Source organism: Scyliorhinus canicula, chromosome 18 (assembly GCF_902713615.1).
Source record: "Scyliorhinus canicula chromosome 18, sScyCan1.1, whole genome shotgun sequence".
Taxonomy (NCBI): Eukaryota; Metazoa; Chordata; class Chondrichthyes; order Carcharhiniformes; family Scyliorhinidae; genus Scyliorhinus; species Scyliorhinus canicula.
The window spans coordinates 30,011,164-30,031,994 of record NC_052163.1 but is presented as its reverse complement, the minus strand read 5'-3'; the positions used below and the strand labels follow the sequence as shown (position 1 = coordinate 30,031,994).

Below are 20,831 nucleotides of genomic sequence, written 5' to 3'. Positions count from 1 at the left end.
AACACGATACAACGAGGCCCATGCAGCAACCAGGGGTGTGGTGGAGCGCTGCCTTGGCCTCCTGAAGATGAGATTCAGGTGCCTGGACTGCTCCGGAGGGGTCCTGCAGTACCAGCCCGACAGGGTCGCTCGCATTGTTGTGGTCTGCTGTGCGCTGCACAACATCGCGATGCAGAGGGGAGATGACCTGCTGCAGGAGGCGGAGGGAGAAGCCAGTGGCAGTGGTGCCAGCACAGAGGAGGAGGAGGAGGAGAGAGAGGAGGAGCAGGAGGAGGAGGAGGCTGGCGGAGTGACGGGCGCAGCACGCAGGCATGACCCAGGTGCTGGTGATGTCCAGGAGGCGGCACGACGGACCCGGCGAGGACGGCGGGCACGCGATGCCTTGGTGGCAGCACAGTTCACGCGTCGCATGCGACGTCCCCGCTGAACACCAAACCACCACCTGCATCGCTAGTCGTGCAAAGGGTCAACACACAACTCTCTCAGTGTACACTGCTCCACTTCGACATCACCCTTACCACTGGGTCCAGATGGTATGGCACAACATTGATGGCTGTGTCAGCGGGTGTGATCAGTGCCATGTGGAATGATGACAGCCCGCTCTGCGATGAGCTGTGAGCTCAGAATCGTTAGAGAGAGCCTGACCCATGGCAATAGCTGAACCATCCACCTTGGTGGCCGCTGAGTTCATCACAGACACTCCATCACGTGCCCGCGTGGGCTAGCTGTGGGAGGGGGTGGGGGGGAAGGGACTGCACACCCGGCACCGAAGTTTCACCGCTCATCAACCCCAGCGACACTCGGTCACCATCACGATTCCTGTGGCTGTGGAACAATCACACGGTATTACAAGTGAGGTGGAACAGTGCGTTGAATGTGAACAATAATTTACAGGTGCCCTAGCCCCTACAACTAAACTGTGCCCTTCACCCGTGCCAACTTACTCAGTGTCTCTCTTTGTCGCCATACGGGCTCTACCACTACGTCTAAGTGATTCCCCAGATGATACAGTAGGAGTGGAGGAGGACTGCTGCGAATCGCCCCCTTCGACTTGTTTCTCCTTCGGCAAGCGTTTCCTGGGGCGACCCGGCCTTCATGGGCCAGGCTGCTCTGCAGGCGTCTCGGGTGACGTTGTGCCACCCTGCTCTGCCTGCTGCCCACCCGATGCACCAGGGATGGGACGGGGGGAGGCCGAGAATTCCGGGACGTCCCGTGATGGAGTTAATGGGACGGGCCCCGAAACCACCTCCTCCCTCGGGGAGCCCGGTGGCCCCCGGGCCTCACTTTGGGACAGAGGTGCGAGCGGGGAGGTGCCCCGTCGCGTCACCGACACCTGGCGCTGCCAGTCCTGGAGGCCTGCGACGGTATCCACCAGGATCCGAAGGTTTGCAGAGACGGAGTCCAGGGAGTTAGACATTCCCGCCAGGGACTGTGCGATCTCAACCTGTGAGTGCACGACGCCATCCAGCACATGTGTCAGGCGGTTGATGCTCTCCGCGACTGACTGCTGGGACTGTGCCATCGACTTCTGGGACTGTGCCATCGACTGCTGTGACAGTGCCATGGCGTGCTGCAACTGGGCCATGACCTGCTGAGACTCGGCCAAGGCCCGCAGCGCGCCAGCAATGTCGTGTTGGCTCTGGCGCATTGCTGCCTGTGAGAGGGCAACCCTGTCCAGGGCCAAGGATGACGCATGCACATTAAGCCCAACGACCTGACCCATTGCCTCCACCGCGGATGCCACCCGTGCGGTGTCGGCCTGGGTTGCTGCCATGAGCGGCACCACTCCCTGCTCGTGGACGCGGTTCGACTCCTCTAACAGCGTCTGCAGAATCTGGAAGACAGCCCTCATCCCGTCATTGTGTCCCTGGGTTTCTTGATGCATCGGCTGTGCGGGTGGGTTGAGAAACTCCAGGAACTCGGAAAACGTCTGGGAGCCAGCTGCATGCTGGGCCTGGCCTGCCCTCCACCAGTCCGGGCCCTCGGCTGCTCCGACCTCCACCTGCTGTACCTGCTCAGCTGTGATGTGCGACCCAGTCTGTGACCCAGGAGCCTCATCACTAAATAGCCCAACCGGGGTGAGTGTCTCTGGGATGGTGGATGGTGTGGGAGATAGCTGTGCCGCAAGCTCGAGGTCTTCTTGGGTGGACGCCTCCTCTATGTCATCGGCCCGCTGAGAGGCCGCAGGGCGTTTGCGGGCCATTTCTCTCTCTTGCTCTCTCGCCGCCCTCTGGGTGTCCTGCTCCACAGATTCGGTTGGGGAGGATGGGACTCCCCGCTGATCGGGCACCCTCTGTCGTGCGGCCCTGGGTGAGGTGGGGGCAGATGCCTGTGTCTGCCTGGAGGCAGACGGCCCTGGTCGTTCGGCATCACGTCCTAGGGAAGAGAATGAAACGGGTTATTTAGAGACGCTCGGCCGGGCGCTGGACGGTCCCAGTGGGCAGGGTGTGAAGGGACAGAGGATGGGGGAGGTGTCCAAGTGGGCAGGGTGTGAAGGGACAGAGGATGGGGGAGGTGTCCAAGTGGGCAGGGTGTGAAGGGATAGAGGATGGGGGAGGTGGCCCAGTGAGCAGAGTGTGAAGGGACAGAGGATGGGGGAGGGGGGTGTTTGTCATGCAGGGTTGTCTCACTTGTTGCAGCTCCGCCAACCTCGCATTGTGCGATCTCCCGGGTGGCAGATCCCCCAACAAGGTCCAGTGCCCTCTGCTCAAATGTGGTGAGGGGGTGCAGGATGTGCAAACCCCCTCCAGTCTTATTCCGCTCACGAGTGTTGTGAGCGGTCTTGTCCTGTTGGGGGAGGGGGCATAGGTAGATCATTACAATACGGCAGGTATCAGCAGGCCATTCAGATACTGGCACGGTTTGGGGGTCAAGTTGTAATAAGACCATTGCATCTCTCCACGGGGGCCAGAGCGCTGGGTCTGTGAATACTTTGTGAACCACCCTCAACTCACTCTGCCCCAATCCCCCTCCACTCCCCGTGCCGGCGGGGGGGGGGGGGGGGGGGGGGGGGGGGGGGGGAGATGAATGATGAAGTAAAGGGGGGAGGGATGGTTGTGACCCGGGGGCACCCTCTTGGCACTTGCCCTGGTGAGGTCGTGCATACTCTTCCGACGTTGCTCTGCAGAGCGAGGGGTCTGCCCCACAGCACTGATGGCAGCAGCCACCTCACGCCAGGCCTGGCGCACCACGCTGGCAGGGTGGCGATGCCCTCTACGCGGGCAGATGATGCCCCTCCTCTGCTCGATTGATTCGAGCAGCGTCTCCACGTCAGCCTCCACGAATCGCGAGGCTGCTCTCCTGAGCTCCGACATCCTGGCCTAGTTTCTGTGCTCGCCCGTGCCTTTTTACGGCGTCGGGCGGCGTCACATGGGCGTGTTCGTGTCGTCGCCGCGTTCCGGCGTCATCACGCACGTGATTGTCGCGGGCCCGTTCCTAGCCCATTTCCCGGACGTGAATACGTCGGGAACTGGGCCGTGTCGGGCCGTCGCAAAAGTCGGCCGTTTTGGCTCTTGGGAGGTGCACTGTGACCAGAGCAATAGCAGAATAGTTCAGCTGGCTAGTGAAGTTGCCTATAGTTACTGTAGTTAGATCTTGTTAACCTTACAACTAGTTCAAAGTTGAAGTAAAGAACTCATGCAATTATTGTTATAGTTACTCAATAAACCTTTTGTTAATACTGGATGAGTTTGGGTCGTTTTCATCAAGATCCAGAAGATCTCTTCATTAGCCAAGGATTGAGTAGCACATGTTACCTACCACACAGGTAACAAAACACATGTCTGCTTTCTGCAAGAGCATCTAACCAGGGGATGGGAGGCCCCCAGCTGCATGACCTTTGGGCAGGTTGGTGCCCTGGCACTGGTGTTTCACGGGTACCCTGGCAGTGCCAGCCAGGCACCTAGGCGGTGTCACCTAGGTGGCATACTGGTACTGCCGATGTACCTGGTGGTACTGCCAGCTGGCATGGGCACTGCCAAGGTGCCAGGTGTGCAGATTTCCTAAAAGGTGATCCCGCCCACAATGGGCAGGATTCACATCGCAACATCTCGCGAGATTGCATTAAATCCATTCAGCATTGTTCAACGCGAGTGCCAGGAAATACGCGACTAAAGATGCTCACATGGGACTTATATCTCCACTTTGAACTCACCTCTTCAACGATTTTAATACCTAAAATACTATACTCCATTGTTTCCCACATCACTTACGTAACCGCTTGTTTCCCTGCTGCTAAACAAATTTGCATATCAAAAACCCTCCAGACAGCTTTGCATTATTTTGTCCAAAACTTCTTTAATCTTTACTCAATTAAATTCTTAAATCTTCATTTTACTCAAAAACTTGACACTGTGAAGACTGACAAGCAGAGGGAGCCAAATGCTTTCAGTGTGGCAAGCCTAGACACTTTAAAGAATTTGATGATCTGAAAGTTAATGTAGAGGAATAAAGCTGGAGGAAGCTTGCAACCATTTTGAAGTCCAGGAAATTGGAAATATAGCATTTCAACCCCCTGCTTTTCCAGGACAACTTAAAGTTTCCGATGAGCAGTTCTGGCCTGTACAGCTGGAAGTCCAGGCATACAGAACAGAGTTTAAACTGGACACCGGGGCTGGGGCGATTGTTTTATCAGACAAATTGAGACTGGCTAAAGGAAACTGAAATCCAGCCTAAATAAAGCTACAGGGACTTTGGGGAACAGACCTCGAAGGGTACTGTTGAAACGCCTTGCTTGCGGGCCACACCAGTAGCACCTCTGTTACATAGACGTGAGTATGAGCCTTGGAGTTCAGTGCTTGGGGGCTAGGCTTCCAACTATTTTGATCAACACAAATAACCAAGTGAACTAAATAAAAGAAATGGAGGGAAATCACTGCCCCTTCGAAAGATGCCAGAGTCCCAGAGGACCACAAGTTACTCTCCCCATGAGAGAAAGAGAGCTGACTGGTGGTGATTAACCTGAGGGCCACCACACCTTCATGGTAACCTCAGCTGGCATGGGAATTGAACTGCGCTGTTGCCTGACACTCCATGGGTTATGAAAGAGAAAAAGTAACAATCAAAGCTAAATCGGGGTTCACAGACATAATCTGGAACTGCCACGCCGCCTTATGACTTGTCTTCCTGACAGCAACTTTTTCCTTTGCCATATCTGATCATCTTTCATACCTGACAAGCTTTTCCATATCTGATCAGCTTTGCCGTGATGCCAATTTGGCACTCTGTGTGCACCTGGTGAATGTGAATGAGGCCAAAGACTTAAATCGCAGGAGCACTTTACCACTGCAATAGTCATACAATAGTCAAATTGGCCCCCTATCCTTGCTCCATAGACTTTTATATATTAGAATTGTCTTGTGTTTTATTTTGGTATGAGTTCTGTTGTTCTGTTCTTTTCATCTTATGTTCTAAAATGTGAATAAAAGGGACTTGTGCTTACATTAACATAACTTTGGCAATTGCATGCTGGATGGTTCGGATTTGGGCTGGGCTTTATTGACTGGGTCAGGTTGCTGTATCAGGCTCCTGTGGTGATCATACGGACGAATAGGACAACATCGGACTATTTTAGGCTGCATCGGGGGACAAGACAGGGATGCCCCCTCTCCCCATTGTTGTTCGCGTTAGCCATAGAGCCGCTGGCAATTGCACTGAGAGCCTCAAGGGGCTGGTCGGTGGGGGGGGGGGGGGGGGGGGGGGGGGGGGGGGGGAGTGGGACACAGAGTCTCGCTTTATGCAGACGACCTGCTCCTGTATATATCGGACCCAGCAGAGGGCATTGAAGAAATCATGAGGATTCTGGGAAAGTTTGGCTGATTTTCAGGTATAAACTAAATATGGGGAAAAGTGAGATGTTTGCGGTCCAGGCGAGGGGGCAGGAGAAGAGCCTGGGGGAGCTGCCGGTTAGAGTGGTAGGGGAAGCTTTCGGTACCTAGTGGCGCGGGAATGGGAATGGCTGCACAAACTAAATCTGGCCCGACTAGTGGACCAAATGAAGGACGATTTTCGGAGGTGGGACACACTTCCGTTGTCACTGGCTGGGAGGGTGCAGACGGTGAAGATGACGGTCCTCCCGAGATTCCTGTTTGTGTTTCAGTGTCTCCCCATCTTTATTCCGTGGTCCTTTTTTAAACGGGTCAACAAAGTGATCACTGGCTTTGTATGGGCGGGCAAGACCCTGCGAGTGAAGAAGGGGATGCTTGGGCAGAGCTGGGGAGAGGGTGGGCTGGCGCTGCCAAACTTCAGTAAATACTATTGGGCGGCGAATATAGCCATGATCAGGAAGTGGGTGGTGGCGGGAGGGGCGGCATGGGAGCGTATGGAGGCGGCTTCATGTAAGGGCTCCAGCTTAGGGGCGTTGATAATGGCACCTCTGCCATTCCCGCCGGCACGGTACTCCACCAGCCCCGTGGTGGTGTCGACCCTGAGAGTCTGGGGGCAATGGAGGAGACATGTGGGAGCAGAGGGAGCATCGGTTTGCTCTCCAATCTGTAATAATCACCGGTTTGCCCCGGGAACGATGGACGGGTGTTTCGGAGATGGCAGAGAGCTGGGATTGAGAGGATGGGGGATATGTTTATAGAGGGGAGCTTTCCTAGCTTGAGGGAGCTGGAGGAGAAATTTGGATTGGCGAAGGGAAACAAATTCAGGTACCTGCAAGTGTGGGACTTCCTACGTAGGCAGGTTTCAACCTTCCCGCTCCTACCGCCAAGAGGATACAGGACAGGGTAGTTTCCAGAGGGTGGGTGGGAGAAGGGAGGGCCTCTGACATTTACAAGGAACTTATGGCGTCTCGCAGACTCAGGAGCTGAAGCGCAAGTGGGCAGAGGAGTTGGGAGGAGAGATAGAGGATGGTCTATGGGCGAATGCGTTGAGTAGAGTCAACACGTCCGCAACATGTGCCAGGTTCAGCCTGATACAATTCAAGGTCATTCACCGGGCTCACATGACAGTGGCCCGGATGAGCAGGTTCTTTGGGGTAGAAGATAGGTGTGCAAAGTGTGCGGGAGGACCAGCGAACCATGTCCACATGTTCTGGACATGTCCAAAGCTTCGGGGATTTTGGCAGGGGTTTGCAGATGTCACGTCCACGGTGTTAAAAACAAGGGTGGCACCGCATCCAGAGGTGGCGATTTGTGGGGTGTCGGAAGATCCGGGAATCCAGGAGGAGAAAGAGGCAGACGTTCTGGCCTTTGCTTCCCTGGTAGCCAGGAGACGGATATTATTAACTTGGAGGGACTCAAAGCCCCGAAGTTGGAGACCTGGCTATCGGACATGGCTAGCTTTCTCTGTTCGGAGAAAATCAAGTTCGCCTCGAGAGGATAAATGTTAGGGTTCGGCCGGAGGTGGCAGCCGTTCATCGACTTCTTTGCGGAAAATTAATCGTCAGCAGCAGAGGGTTAGTTTAGTTTCGAGTAGGGGGTTAATAAAAGTGGGACCTGAAAGGGAGGAAGACGGTTTTTGCACTATGTTTATAAATTCATGTACATTGTTTATTTTGTTGTTGTCAAACCAAAAAATGCCTCAATAAAATGTTTTTTCAAAAAAAATACTTTGACAATTGCAAACATGCAAAGAGTGTTCACCACCTGCATAAATATTGTGCACCTGTGTGTTCAAGCAATGGGATGATGTTGGACTGTATTATACACTTACTGCAGGCTCCCCGCACCTGAACATAAATTTCAGGGGTGAGCCCACCTTCGCTTGGCATCCTTACCCCACTTTAATTTTTCGGGAATGGCCCTCTAAATAATATGAGGCAGGACTTAGCAACCATCTTCAGGAGGAAGTACAGCCTGTAAAAGATGGCAGTTCATAGAATCATAGCAGTGCAGAAGGAGGCCATTCGGCCCATTGAGTCTGCTCTTACCCTCTGAAAGCGCATCCTACCTGGGCCTACTAGGCCTGACCTATCCCTTTATCCCGTAACCCCAATTAACCTTTGGACACTAAGAGGCAGGTTAAGCAATTCACCTAACCGCAGGCATCAGGCAGCGGCAGTGGCCACTGCTGGTGCTACGGGTAGGACAAGCAAGTGGCATTCACTGATTGATCTGGACATTCAGGTACATCCGGGATCTTGTGGGACCAGGCTGACAGACCCCAACGATTGGGTGTGGAGGCATGCTGGAGAGAGGGAGGGGGTAGGATGGGTGGACATAGGACATCAAATTGTGGAGGAACCTCTGATTGGCACCGGGCCCCTGCAAGAGCCAACCCTATTCGCTCCCCCCTTTAAACTGGCCAGCAGCCCGCAGGGGTAAACCTGTAAGGCGGCACATGGTGGAGCGGCGGGCTCTCCTGTCACCCATTAAGTAAGGGCAGTAGTGAGGTGTGGCCCTTAATTGGCACTAATTGACTACTTAAGGGCCTCAATTGGACCACAGGCAAGCAATCCATCCAACGCCTCCTCCCCCACTATTCGTAAAATCGCAGTGGGGAGAGTGGGGCTAATTGATCTGTCCATCCGTTTGTTCTCCTGGCCACAGATGGCCTGTAAAATCCACACATTACGTTCTGGCATTAACGTTTAGATTTTTTAGGAGTATCTTGAGCAGAGTTTGGTCATTTAAGTTCATGGTTTACCATGTTTACTGACAGTTGGTAGCTGCTCTTAAATTATGATAAAATCCACTGTGGAATGCAGGATGCTCCTCACTGCCTATTGCAAATAAGATTTATGGGGAACCTTGTACTCTGATTCACATATATGGGTTTAAAAGGAGGTTTGTAATTGATCTATTTTACCTGGACTTCTAAATGTACAAATCTGTACTGCTTTTCCTTCTTAACAGACACGTCAGAAACAGGTTGAAATTGACCAATTGCGATATGAATTAACCAGCCAGCAACAGCGAACAAGTGCAGACATTTTGAGACTAAATGAGCGAATTGCTGAACTGGAGTTACAATTGATAGAAGCACGGAGAGAGGCAGATGAATACTTTAAGGGTAATCTTCAACAAAACTCTGAAGCTGTGGCTTTAGGAAATGAGGGTAATAAGCCAAATCCTACCTCTGAGCAAACCCCAAAGTAAATGTGTTTCATTTTTCAGGCCATTTGTCTTCCTGTTATTATATTTCTTGAACACCTCTCCTCTGGTTGGGGCTGGAGAGGGGCTGGTTTAGCTAGGGGCTGGTTTAGCTCACTCGGCTAAATCGCTGGCTTTTACAGCAGACCAAGCAGGCCAGCAGCACGGTTCGATTCCCGTACCAGCCTCCCCGGACAGGCGCTGGAATGTGGCGACTAGGGGCTTTTCACAGTAACTTCATTGAAGCCTACTCGTGACAATAAGCGATTTTCATTTTTCTATCCTGCAGCTGAGTGCGACTGCAGTAACGGTTTCCATATTATATAATTTAATAATAATCTTTATTGGCACGAGTAGGCTTACTGTGACAAGCCCCTAGTCGCCATACTCTGGCACATGTTCGGGTACCAACTCAGTCAGTGTTGATGCTATCGAGTCATTCATGGTGATGGACATTGAAGTCCCCTCACCCAGAGTACATTTTGCAACCTGCTACCCTCAGTGCTACCTCCAAATGATGTTCAACGTGGATTCATCGGTTGCTGGGTTAATTCATCAGTTAATTTGGCAGGGGGGTGGGTGATAGTGCGGAGATACAGTATGGGGATGATGCACAGCCAAATATAGACGAGTAACCAAGTCAGTCTAGAAGGCAGTGCAAAGAGAGACATGTTAAAGCACGGGGGGATAAGGCAAGGATAGATGGCATTTATTTTAATGCAAGCAGCCTTGCAGGTAAGGCTGATGAACTAAGGGTGTTGATTAACACGTGGGAATATGATATTATTGCTATCATACAGACATGGTTAAGGGAAGGGCATGACTGGCCGCTCAAGATTCCGGAATACTGAATCTTCAGGTGAGACAGGGGGATTACAGAAGAGGAGGTGTTGTTGTAATATTGTTCAAGGAGTCAATTACTGCAATGAGGAGGGATGATATATTAGCAGGTTCCTCATTTGAGGCCATATAGGTGGAACTTAAAAACAAAAAAGGCAACTATCACGGTGCTGGGAGCCCACAAACAGTCAGGGAGAGATAGAACAGCAGCTGTATAGACAATTCTCAGAGAAGTGTAAAAATAATAGGGTAATAATAGTAGAGGATTTCAACTTCTCAAATATTAATTGAAATTGGCAAAGTGTGAGGGGGCAGAATTCTTACAGTGCATCCAGGAGAGCTTTTTGAGCCAGCACGTAGAAAGTCGTACAAGAGAGGGGGCAGTATTTGACCTAATTTTAGGGAATGAAACTGGGCAGGTGGTAGATGTGTCAGTGGGCAGCATTTTGGTGATAGTGACCATAACTTGATAAGATTCAAGATAATTTTGGAATAGGACAAATATGGTCTGGAAATATGGTTTATGAATTTGGGTGAGGCCAATTTTAATAGGAGACAACAGGATCTGGCCAAAGCGGACTAGGAGCAGCTACGTTTTGGAAGATCCTACAGAGCAGTCAGAGTCATTCAAAGGGGAAATAGAGAGAGTACCTGTTGGGTACACAGAGGGAGAATTCAGAATGCCCAATTCACCTAACAGCACATCTTTCAGGACTTGTGGGAGGAAACCAGAGCACCCGGAGGAAACACACACAGACACGGTGAGAACATGCAGACTCCGCACAGATAGTGACCCAAGCCGGGAATCGAACTTGGGACCCTGGCGCTGTGCTACCGGGCCCCCCTACCTATCCAGCCATAGTCAGAGAACCTCCTGCAGTGACTTCCATAGAAACCCTACAGTACAGAAGGAGGCCATGCAGCCCATTGAGTCTGCACCATCCCTTTGAAAGAACACCTAAACTAGGCTCACTACCCTGCCCTATCCCCATAACTCCAATTAACCTGCACATAACTGAATACTAAGGGGCAATCTTTTAACAACGACCCTCCAAAAGAACACTGTACCCAGGCTCACTTCCCCTGCCCTATCCCCGTAACCCCACACATTGATAATGGCCAATTCAGCTGACCTGCACAACTTTGGACTGTGGGAGGAAACCGGAGCACCCGGAGGGAACCCATGCAGACAGTCACCCAAGGCAGGAATCGGATCCGGGTCCCTGGTGCTGTGAAGCAGCAGTGCTAACCACTGTGCCACCATGACGCTCTCTTCCCACTCCTACTCCATTACCTTTGGAGTTCTCCAAGGGCCAATTTTTAGCTCCCTCCTATTTCGTAACTACATTCTATTTCTCGGCAACATCACCTGGAAACCCAACGTCGGGTTGATGACACTCAGCTCTACTTCATCACCATTTCTCTCAACCCTTCCGCTGTCTGTGAATTCTTATGCCCCTATACCACCCAGTCCTGAATGAACAGAAACGCTGTCCAATTAATTATTGAGAAGATCAACACCCGTGTTTCAGCCCCTGCTGCAAACTCCATTTCCTAGTCAGCAATTCTATCTCTCTCCTCGGTCACTTTCTAAAGCTGAATCAGACCGCTTGCAGCCTTGGCATCCCATTTGACACCGAGTTTCTGACTGCATATCAACCAGATCAGCTCCATGAATAAGACTTTTCAACTTCCACCACCATAATAGCACACGTCAACCCCACTTCATCTCATCTGCTGAAATACTTATCCATGCATTTGATACTTCTAGATTTGACTATTCTAATATTTTCCTGGTCATTCTTCCACCTTCCATTAAATTTAACTCATCCAAAACTCTGCTATCAGCACCTTAACTTACACCAAGCTCCATCCACCTATTGCCTCTGTGCCCACTGACCTGCACTGGCTCTGCGACTCTGGTGCAGCAGTGCTTCAATTTTAAAATTCTAATCCTTGTTGTCAAATCCCTGCATGGCCTTGCCCTTCCCTACGTCTAACGTCCTCTAGCTCGATAACCTTCTAAAATCTCTGCACGCCTCCACTTTTGGCCTTTTGTACATTACTGCTTTTAATCTACCCATTGTTGGTGATTATGCCTTCAGCTACTGAATTTCTATTCTCTGGAATTCCCATTCTTAAACCTCTCTGCCTTCCTAATGACATCTCCTCCTTCAAGACATTCCATAAAACCTACTTCTTTAATCAAGCTTTTATTCATTTGTCCTAATAGAATCTTGTGTGGTTTAGCATCAAACTTTGTTTGATAAGACTCCTCTGAAGTGCCTTGAAATGTTTTACTATGTTTAAAGTGATATATAAATACATGTTGTTGGCCTAGCGCAATAAATAAAACATTCCCAGAAGGTAGTTATTAATTTATTCTTTGGGTCTGGAAAAACATACCTGAAATGTCAACAAGGAAGAGAATGAGCATTTCCTGTTTCCAGAAAAAAAGTACCTCAAGTTAATTTAGTACCTACCGGTAATGCTGATGTGGTTTCAGACAAATGGCCCTCTCTGGCAAGTTATTCATTTTATTTAGGAGAGGCACTTGACACAAATCAGATCTCATTAAGGAACCACAATAAACTATAGCACATTGCGCGTTTGGTTTGTGAGATCCATTGAGAAGGACCAGAGTACAGGTTGCTTGCTGCTTTTATGCCTAGTGACCTATCAACAGTTTGGAAGGATAGAAAGGAAAAACACAATTTCAGAAAATGAATCTTCTTTGCAGGTTTCCGCTTTGAAGCTGGATTTGGTGAGTGGCCGTGCTCCAGTGGTAGTTGAACAGGTACATGATTATTTCATAGCTATTATTTACAAGTACACAGCAAAGAGTAAAACCTTTTCCTCCCTGACTGCTTTTAGAAGGTCTCAACTTTCCAATTTCCTTCACTATAATAGTTTAATAGACTATTGTCCATGAGGAGGAATCGTCCTGATATTAATGAGCCATAAAGTCCGAGCTCCTGGGCAGAATAACTGGGGGTTATCCCAACGATGCGCTGCATATCCCCATCTCCCCCGCTTGCCCCCAGAGGTTTTTTTGTCTAGAGATGTGGGTGAACAGAGTCACAGGACTGACAATTAACTATTAACAAAAGAATAAAACATTTATTAAACATGGAAATATTGACTGTAATACAATTCTTCTTCATTCCACCTATATCCTCACAGATGGACACGGTTTTTTTCAGGATAACACAAATTATAACATATATCTTGTACTATAGTGTTCTCAGTAAGCACACAGTCCATGTAAACCAACTGTGGTCAGACAGACCGCACTCTGAAACTAAGGCAGATGCCACCCAATGGAACTTTGTCAACTCCCGCCAGATACTTGACACGCTGTGAGCCAACTGATCTCACTGGAATTCCAACTTTCACACAGGTGTTTCCAAACCTCACTTTCAAAGAAACACATCGTGGAATCTTCTCCCAAACAACTCTTCCTCTCTGATGCCTTCACCAAGGATCCACTTCCAGGATTTCAATCTCTCCTTTCAATACACCTCTGCCTTGGATTACCACAAGCATTCGAGCTTCCACACAATATCTCAACTACCCAAGTATGCCAATAGAATACCATTGCTTCACGGTATTAAGGTGTTACCAACCTTGTTACTTTAAATGTCTGACTTCTCGCTAGCTGACTTAACCAGGTTTGCACCTTTCAGCTCTGTCTTTAATTGGGAGCCTCTCGTTGCCCTTCCTTTTTTTTTAAATTTTAGAGTACCCAATTACTTTTTTCCAATTAAGGGGCAATTTAGCGTCGTCAATCCACCTAACCTGCACATCTTTGGGTTGTGGGGGTGAAACCCACGCAGACATGGAGAGAGTCTGAAAACTCCACATGGACAGTGACCCATGGCCGGGATTCAAACCCAGGTCGGACTGCCCCGTTCTTTAACTTTAGTGACCAGTATCTTGTTCAGATTCCAGTTCTTTGTCACTTTGACTTCAGTCTTCCTGGGACTTCTCTTTTCATTCCCTGGTTTCTAGAACTATCTGTTCTTTAGCTTTTGGGACTTGCTTTCTATCCTTGACGCCTCTGTCTGTCTCTCTGCTCGCAGTTTCTGTGCAAGCTGCTTTCTTCTCGGGTACCTGATTCCAACTGAACCACAAGTGCTTATGCTTTTCAGTGTGGGGCCCCTGGTTGCTAAGCAACAGACTTGTCTTTCTTTAAACACTGTTCTTTTTCATGTAAATCCTTTAATTATAATGCAGACACAGTTTAAAATGAAAACAAAACCCCAAATTAAACTTACTTAAACCTATTCCTTGTTTCTATTATCCAGAAATACAAATATAGGTTACGTAAAACTACCTTTACCTGACAGTTCTATTTGCTTTTGAAAATTATGACTGATTCTGTTTTCACCACACTTTCAGGCAATACATTTCAGGTCATTACAACTCATTGTGTAAAAAAATAGTCTCCTCATCTAAGACCCAGCCACCCCCACCACCTGGTTCTTTTCCCAATTATTTTAAATCCATTTCCTCTGGTTTACTGAGCCTTCTGCCATTGGGAATCATACCTACTTAATATTCCATCATAATTATTCATAAATATTCACGCCTCTGTTAAGCATCTCCTTAACTTCCTCTACTCCAAAGAGATTCCCAGCTTCTGTATTCCATCCACAAAACTGATTAATTTGAATACCATCCTAGTAATCACCTCTCCAAAACCTTCCTTCTTAAGGTGTCAATTGGTGACAGTATTCTATCTGAGGTCTAAGTGACTTATAAAGTTTAGCTTAAATTTCTTGCTTTAGTATTCTATTTCTCTATTCATAAAGCCAAGGATTCCATCTGTTAATCTAGCAGCCTTATAAAGAAATATATCAAAAAAAGCCTTTTTAACCATTGATTACCATGATCATGCACATTGTTCAGCATTTAGTCCATACTGTGTGCTGCAAGCAGCAGACAATTACAAGCTATATAAGGTTTTTATGCATTTAAAATATTGAAGCATAGAAATGTAAACATGTAAAGGCTGTGGAGATAAATAGCCACTACAGGCACGATTCAACAGCCTCATCGCGCCTGGCTTGGTGTTGGGACGAGGCCATTGAATCTTGCGGGATTGGCGAAGTTCAAAACGTCTCGGGAGATTTAGCAGAGTCTTGTGAGACGTCACAATCTGGATCTCGCTCTCGCTGGGCGAGATCCAGATATGCATATTTAAATGAGCCATCAGGACCTGACCACCCAGGGGACTCTAATGGCCTCCGGGACCCCCGGAGTGGCCATCAGGCCTGGTCTCCACTTGTGGCTTATTTAAATGTCATTACTAGATTGCGTGCGTGCAACAGGTCAGGTGACGCGCACACATTTTTGTGCCTGGCGCGAAGCCCGATTTGGGCCTCTCCCACGATGCTCACGATGTAACGAGATTGGCGGCAGGCGCAACGCGGTGGGAAAATTGCGCCCAATAAATTCAGACAAACAAGTTTGGATTAGAGTTTAGTCCAAGTTGTAGACCATCATTCCAAAGACTTAGAGGAGTTGTCAGTTACGATTGTCAGGGTCACAGGATAAAGCATAACATAATTCACTCCAGCTGCCTTGAATTGCATCAAAGCCTCGATGCTTTATCTGCGATGCCACTGTAAAGCCCTGGAATAAGGAAATCCTTGCTCCCTTGCAGAACCAGGTTCCACTGCGCTGTCTCCAGGACCTTCTGGCGATGTTTAAAATTGTGGCAGTGAATGAGCACAAGCCTGGGATGGTGCTTGTCCCTTGACCTGTTTACAAATAGTGCATCCTTTCCAATTGTGAAATGCTCAGCCTTCACATCCAGCTTCATAAAATGTGGCAGCCAGTTCTCAAACATCTTAATAGAAGCCTTACCCTCCACTGCCTCAGGCAGACAGTGACTCGGATATTCTTTCTCCGATCTCGGCCCTCCAAATCTTCAGGATTTCTGACGTGCCACAGGGCTGGTTTCTAAGGATTGAATTTGTGCTTCCACCGAGGAAGCAACATGTTTGAAGTTTGGGATTCTTTGCCCAGGAAGAGACCAAACTGGATCTCCCACTCAGCACTCTGGATGGAGATTGTTGTAAATGCTTCAGCCTTATCTTTTGAACTAATGTGATGGGCTTCCCCATCATTGTGGATGGGGATATTTGTGGAACTTCCTCTTCCAGTTAGTTGTTTTAATTGTACACCACTATTCACAACTGGATGTAGTAGGACTGCAGAGCTTAGATCTGATCCGTTGATTGTAGGATGGCTTATCTCAGTATATCACATGCTGCTTCCGTTGTTTGGCGTGCAAGTAGTCATGTAGCTTCGCAGGGTTGATCTTCATTTTTAGATTGCCTGGTGCTGTTTCTGGCATGCCCTCTTTTCATTGAACCAGGGTTGATCCCGTGGCTTGGTGGGGAGGGATATGGCAGGCCATGAGGTTTACACATTGTGTTTGTACACAATTCTGCTGTTGATGACCCACAACATGGATTTCAAGTTTTGAGTTGCTGGTTTGAAATCTGCAGCAGGTAGATTGGTGATGAGAAGGTCAAGTAGTTTTTTCCTGCATGTTGGTCTCCTCACCACCTTCTGCACACCCAGTTTAGCAGCTATGTCCTTTAGTATTCAGTTAGTAGTGGTGCTTCTAAGCCACTCGGTGTTCGATATCAGAGTTCCCCACCCAGAGTACATTCTGCACCCTTGCCACTCTTCCTGCTTCCTCCACGTGGTGTTCAACATGGAGGAGTACTGGTTCATCAGCTGAGTGGGGAGGGACTCCGGGCTCATCGAATGCCAAAACCAGCAATGCTACAGAGCTGAATTCTGCAACAAAGCCCTCCACTTTGTAATTCAGTTTTGTTTTGTGGTGTGACCAGGTGAGATGGGGTAGATTTACTTCCCTCTTTTTCCATTCCTTGTTTGGACACAACAAAGGTTTTCTTTTAAAAAAGATGTGCTTGCCCAATCAATCAGTGTTTAATTGTTTGCATACTATGACTGTCAAAGTCACAGATTTCCTTGATGTTTTCATTGTACTTGACCTGGTCTAAAAAATTATTAAAATGCTCCAGCTTTCTCTCTCATACACAGTCAAAGTTCGCACACATGCAAATACAGTAAGTCTTTGCTTAATTTGACTCACTTAATGTTGTTTCACTTTAATGTTGTTAATAAAGAGTGTCCAGGGCAGCACGGTGGCCAAGTGGTTAGCACAACCGCCTCACGGCGCTGAGGTCCCAGGTTCGATCCCGGCTCTGGGTCACTGTCCGTGTGGAGTTTGCACATTCTCCCCGTGTCTGCGTGGGTTTCGCCCCCACAACCCAAAAAAAAATGTGCAGAGTAGGTGGATTGGCCACACTAAATTGCCCCTTAATTGGAAAAAATAATTGGGTAATCTAAATTTAAAAAAAACAAAGAGTGTACATATATCCGTTTAATGTTTCCAGTTTCACTTCAAATCATTTACCACAACATCCTCTTCTGTCGCCTGCCTGCGCACAAAACCTTTCCCGCAGCACTTCCACCGTTGCCTCCCGATGTTGTTTTCCAACTTGCCTCCCCACACTGCTGAGTTACTCTCTGGCCTGTCTGCCACCACCTTCCCCCGTCCAACATCAATGTATTCACAGCTCCCATTTGTGATCTCCTCTACATTGGGAAGACTAAATGTAGACTGGGTGATGGCTTTACGGATCACCTTCGCTCAGCCCGCAAGCATCAACCCAAATTTCTTATTACTTGCCATTTTAACTCTGCACCTTGCTCTCATGCCCATATCTATCCTTGGCCTGCTACAATGGAAAAGCAGCACCTCATCTTCTGATTAGATACATTCCAGCCCTCTGGACTCCACGTTGAGTTCAACAACTTTCGACTGTGACTGTTCTCCTCCATCTTAAACCCTTTATTGTTTTATCTCACTTATTGTCTCAATGCAAACCACCCCGCACATCTCCCCCCCCCCCCCCCCCCCCCCCCCCCCCCCCCCCCCCCACAAACCAGGCGCGTGCAAGCGCACATGCACACACACACAGAGCGGGCCATTTGTCTCTTGTTGTTAAGGTTGCGACATCTTGTCGGAATCCCTCCCAGTTGCTACAGTATAATACTGTATCCAACACATTTTCCCTCTCTTTATTTCTGCTAAAGAGTCAAACGGACTCAAAATGTTAACTTGTTTTCTTTCCCTACAGATGCTGCCAGACCTGCTAAGTTTTTCTCAGAATTCTCTGTTCGTGTTGTCATTCCCTGGCTTGCCTCCTCCCCTCTTCCTTCCCCCCCCCCCCCCCCCCCCCCCCCCAAGTTCTCCAGTCAACCCCCCCCCCCCCCAGTTGTTCTCCAGTCAACCAGGGTCTATTTTCAGCTGCTCCGTTCCTGGCTTCTCTGCTCACTTTGCTCGTGGCAATGATTCTAAACCAATGGTTCTCAACCGGGGTCCACATGGACCCTGGGGGTCCATGTAATATTACTGGGGGTCCACACAAATAAAATACCGAATTGGGGGTCCACGGTGATATTTTAGTGGTCCATAGAGCAATTCTACTTCAGAACAAATTTTTTTCTTAATGACTCACTTAGGCCTATCTTAAAATGGTGTATTATGAATTATTTACTAGTGTACATAATGCTCTATAGAATTTAATTGTTAAATATGTTTATTTACAATAAATTAGTTTTCCTTCAAAATAAAGCATAATCATTTACTATTTCTTTAATATTTGATACAATTCCTTTACTTTTTTGTTAGTGAAAAATATAAGAACCTTTTTTTTCTGTGGAATGGCTATGGGGGTCCACAAAAAAAAATTAAGAGGAAAAGGGGTCCATGGGTTAAAAAAGGTTGAGAACCACTGTTCTAAACTGATGCTCTTAGGCTCCACCTAGTGCCAGAAGTTAAGTCAGTGCAGAGAGCCCCAGGATTCCAGCAGCTTCCTGCCCCAACCAACTGCTGCCACTAGATGGACCCTGGCCAATTGAAAATTACTGAGCTGAGTAATTTTTGAAAATTACATCATGTATTGTACTTCTTTTAAATTCAATAACTTATTTAATTTTGCAAGTTATTTCAGTTATGAACGCACAGTACAGCACGCGTAAAGTACAGAATTTCAACTTGTACTTTGGAAATGTCCCAACAAATGTTCAAAGGAACCTAACTCTGGCTTTAACATTGATTCCTATGGGAACTCATGATTCACTTAAAGTTGCAGTTTTCAATGAGCGCCCTGAAGGTGAGGCTGCTTTCAGGAGCTGCAGTGCTGGGTAAATGAAATGAGCTTAAAGCAATGCTGCAAGCTGCATTTGGAAGCAATGAGGGTCATGAAGGTTGCCAGGAAAAAATGTCAAACTTATACACAGGTCTTCATTGTTTTCATCTCATCAATTGCTTTTGTAGTATTTTCAGGAATAAGTTGGTGATTACTCATTTGTTCCTCTTCTGCTTCAGACTGAACTTGTCAAGGAGCTTCAGGGAGAAATTCTCCACCTCCGACAGCAACTGGGCCACTCACAATTGGTTAACATTCCCTCAAAACAGCAAAGCTCCACCGTGTCAGTTTTGCAAGCCAAACTAAAGCAGGCAGCTCGCTACATCAGTCAGCTATCCCGTGACAAACAGCAGTTGATTGAGATGGGAAACCGACTGCGTGCGGAACTGGTTAGATCTAACTTAGATGGTATGTCAACAGTCACGTCTCTTTTTCTTTAGGTTTAGAAAATTTAAATTTATAGAAATGTAAGAAATTCAGTCAATACAGAAGAATGCCACGTTCACACTCGGGTCCAATTACAGTGAGAGATCATTTTCTGCACCTCACTCTTATGATCATGTTTGCATTATCTCGCAGGTACTGTTTTATGTAATCTTTAACTATTCTTTTTTTTCCTCTTGTGCAGTTTTTCAGCCCTCTGTTGCTGTAAGTCACTCAGATCTACCTGCCCAGTCTCCCAAAGAGTTAGCACAGGAAGCGCAGAATCGTCTGACTGCTTTGGAGCGCTTACAGTACCAACTCACCACACAGGTCATGATGTTCCCAGTGTTTGTAATATTTCTCAACACCCGATTGAAATAAAATTCCTCTCCATCAACCTACCTCATATTTGATCATAACAGTGCTCTTTTTTTCAAATTATTTCCTTTCTCCTTCGCCTCTTTTTATGGTAGTTTTTGCCTAATCTTTAGATCCTTGGTCATCTACAAACTCTCCTGATTACTTTGATGATCATACAATTCTACTCACATCTGCAATTTTCTGAAAATTATGGCTCCTTTCTTATTGAGTATTATCTAGATTCTAGTTGCCATTTGTATTTAGTTTAATATTTAGTTATTCTCATCATCAGTTCATTGCTGTGATTATTCATGAACTCTTACAAAGAAGTGTTGTATGATTCTAGGAGTTGCAATATGCACAACTGAAACATTTCAGACAAGTTCCCATCACAGTGCAGCAGAATTCATCGGAGAGTGAAAATGGCCAGGATGCCCAGAATAAGAAAATTGGAACAAGAGCACAAATCAGGAATACGGTAAGGTGCTGGAAGACTTGAAAGTCTTGAGTAATCATTTTAAGACATTGACTTGACAGAAGGTATGCTGCAAAAGGTATGTTAACCAACGTTCCCAAATTGTAACTGATGCAGAAGTAATTTTTTTTTTCGCCGGTCAGTACAGTATTTCCAGTACTAAACGGCTAGATTTATCACTGTACTTTGGAAAACCTGAAATATGGGTTTCTGTGATCCAGCAGAAGCATTTCATTAAAAAATAAGAACTTGCAGGGAAAGTTGCTTTGCAACAATTTTGAGTGTAGTAGAGAAACTGCTGATGAATGTAAATGCAAAGAAACCTTGTGTACATTTCTGGTGGTTGTAGAACGTAGAAGCAGCTAACACCACTAGCATTTGCAACCACAAAATGTCTATTGTAAACTTATTTTTGCTGCATTTAATCTTTGACACCTG

The 20,831-nt window shown here is 47.6% G+C and overlaps 1 protein-coding gene across 6 annotated transcripts in view; it reads left to right on the top strand.

Moving 5' to 3' along the window:
- Positions 1-20,831, top strand: part of ccdc57 (coiled-coil domain containing 57) — a 276,573-nt gene that overhangs the window by 218,259 nt on the left and 37,483 nt on the right. For 5 of the 6 annotated variants that reach the window (XM_038776870.1, XM_038776871.1, XM_038776869.1 and 2 more), the window contains 5 exons: positions 8,799-9,000; positions 12,617-12,672; positions 19,315-19,543; positions 19,764-19,888; positions 20,265-20,396. In XM_038776870.1, coding sequence (XP_038632798.1) covers positions 8,799-9,000; positions 12,617-12,672; positions 19,315-19,543; positions 19,764-19,888; positions 20,265-20,396 — 744 coding nt within the window. Of the gene's footprint in view, positions 1-8,798; positions 9,001-12,615; positions 12,673-19,314; positions 19,544-19,763; positions 19,889-20,264; positions 20,397-20,831 lie in introns of all 6 variants that reach the window. The other variant, XM_038776872.1, reaches the window with a different exon arrangement.